Source organism: Austrofundulus limnaeus, unplaced genomic scaffold (genome assembly GCF_001266775.1).
Source record: "Austrofundulus limnaeus strain Quisiro unplaced genomic scaffold, Austrofundulus_limnaeus-1.0 Scaffold438, whole genome shotgun sequence".
In the NCBI taxonomy this organism is placed as follows: domain Eukaryota; kingdom Metazoa; phylum Chordata; class Actinopteri; order Cyprinodontiformes; family Rivulidae; genus Austrofundulus; species Austrofundulus limnaeus.
In genome coordinates this window covers 54,807-56,560 of record NW_013952840.1, presented here as the reverse complement: position 1 = coordinate 56,560, position 1,754 = coordinate 54,807, and the positions used below count along the sequence as shown (strand labels likewise).

The 1,754-nt window shown below is 41.9% G+C and overlaps 1 protein-coding gene across 1 annotated transcript in view; it reads left to right on the top strand.

Annotated features, from left to right (window-relative positions):
• The window catches only part of dennd2da (DENN/MADD domain containing 2Da), a gene marked incomplete in the record, with an annotated part of 52,113 nt that overhangs the window by 30,549 nt on the left and 19,810 nt on the right, over positions 1-1,754 (top strand). The window contains 1 exon segment of the mRNA XM_014024733.1: positions 1,144-1,322. Coding sequence (XP_013880187.1) covers positions 1,144-1,322 — 179 coding nt within the window.

The following is a 1,754-nucleotide window of genomic DNA, read 5'->3' as shown; positions in this document are numbered from 1 at the left end:
CGTTCGGTGTGAACGCACCATAAGAATTACAACCACTATTTTTTATAATTTTTATATCACCATATTTTTATTTAAAATGTATTCTTTTCTCTCGCTTCGTCCGCCATTACAAGCATTAAAAAATCTCCGGTCGGGCCGCAATGCATTATGGGATAYGCTGGGCCGGGAAGGCTCCATCGGACCTGTCCTTCGATTCGGACCAAAGGAAGGACGTATTTGTCGGCCGCATCGGAGGAGTCTTCAGTTTTGGACATCCTTCGTCGCGGCGCTGTGACGTATGCGGCCGACAAATTCGACCTTCGGAGGACCCGGCCTGCCGTTTTGGACACAGCCGTCGAGAAACATCATATCGTCATCCAAACAAATCTGCAAGGCATCAAGGGAAGACTTTATTACTAATGATTCTGCAGCTCGTTTTTTGGCAGAAAAACAATAAATGATATTTAACATCATCATTTATTAACCTTTAAGACAAGTTCAGCGAAGAAAGAAATCGAGTGGTCCTGAAGGACCCTAGTGATGATCCTCTGTGTCAGCCGGTTCAACACAGAGCTTTCGAAACCATCGAGCCGTCTTTAGTTTTGATCCTCCACAGATCTGAAGCATTTTTGTGAAACGATGACGACACCTGGATCCAACCTGGATCTTTTTCCGGTCTGTGACCCCACCCATGTTCATAAGCTGTGGGTGAGGTAAGACATCGATTCAAGTCTCAGATTACAAAACTCAAACTCAACCACGGTTTCAGACGGGTCAAAACAAAATAATAAACTTTATGTCAAATGCATTCAGCAGCGTGTTGCAGGTGGATTAAGATAAGATAAGATAAGATAAGATAAGATAAGATAAGATAAGATAAGATAAGATAAGATAAAATAAGACTTTATTGATCCAAAGTGGGGAAATTTGCACATTACGACGTCCTTATTAGACGTGAATCACTCGTTTGATCAAATTTTAGAGAAGAACAAGTAAATCAATGGTTTTAATCAATGAGACCAACTTCGATCCAGACGAGGCCGATAATAAATCATCTTTGCAGTAATTTTCCTCATCTTTTTCCATTCGTTTAGATGCTCCATCATCAGATCAGCTGTGCTTCCATCCCTTTAAAGCCTCACATCTTTGTGTGTTTTTGTGTAGAAGTCAAAGACTCGGAGCCTCCGGAGATGCTGGACAACCCGCCGTCAGTGGATAACGTGTCCAAACAGCCGCGCTGCGTCAGCGGACAGTACTTCTTTGAGTATCTGGTGGTGGTCAGCCTGAAGAAGACCAAAGAGGGCGGCAGCTATGAGCCTCAGATCACCTACCAGTTTCCCAAGGTCAGTGTGACGGAGGAACACAGCTCAACACATCCAGTCTGACTTTAATCATCACTTTTGTTACATTAAGTTGTTTAAAACTTAAAAACTGAAGTACTTTAAACTTTTTAAAGGGATCCCTGATTAGTTCTAACAGACTTTATTTGATAAACATTTRTTTTAACTGTAAAATAAAGACTGTAAAATACTGTAGGCTGTTTAGTTTTGTAAAACTGAAAATATGGATGGAGGACAACAGAKCTGCTTCATGGAAGAAGAACCTCAGATTAGCCTGTTAGCTTTAGCGTTAGTTTAAAAATGGCTGAATTGTAGCCTTTTGTAAAATTAGATTTAGCGTTAGCGGTTAGCATATTCTGGGATTAGCATCAACAATCAGCGGCTGTGTCCAAAACGGCAGGACGGGTCCTCCGGAGGACCCAGACTCCCCGGTCT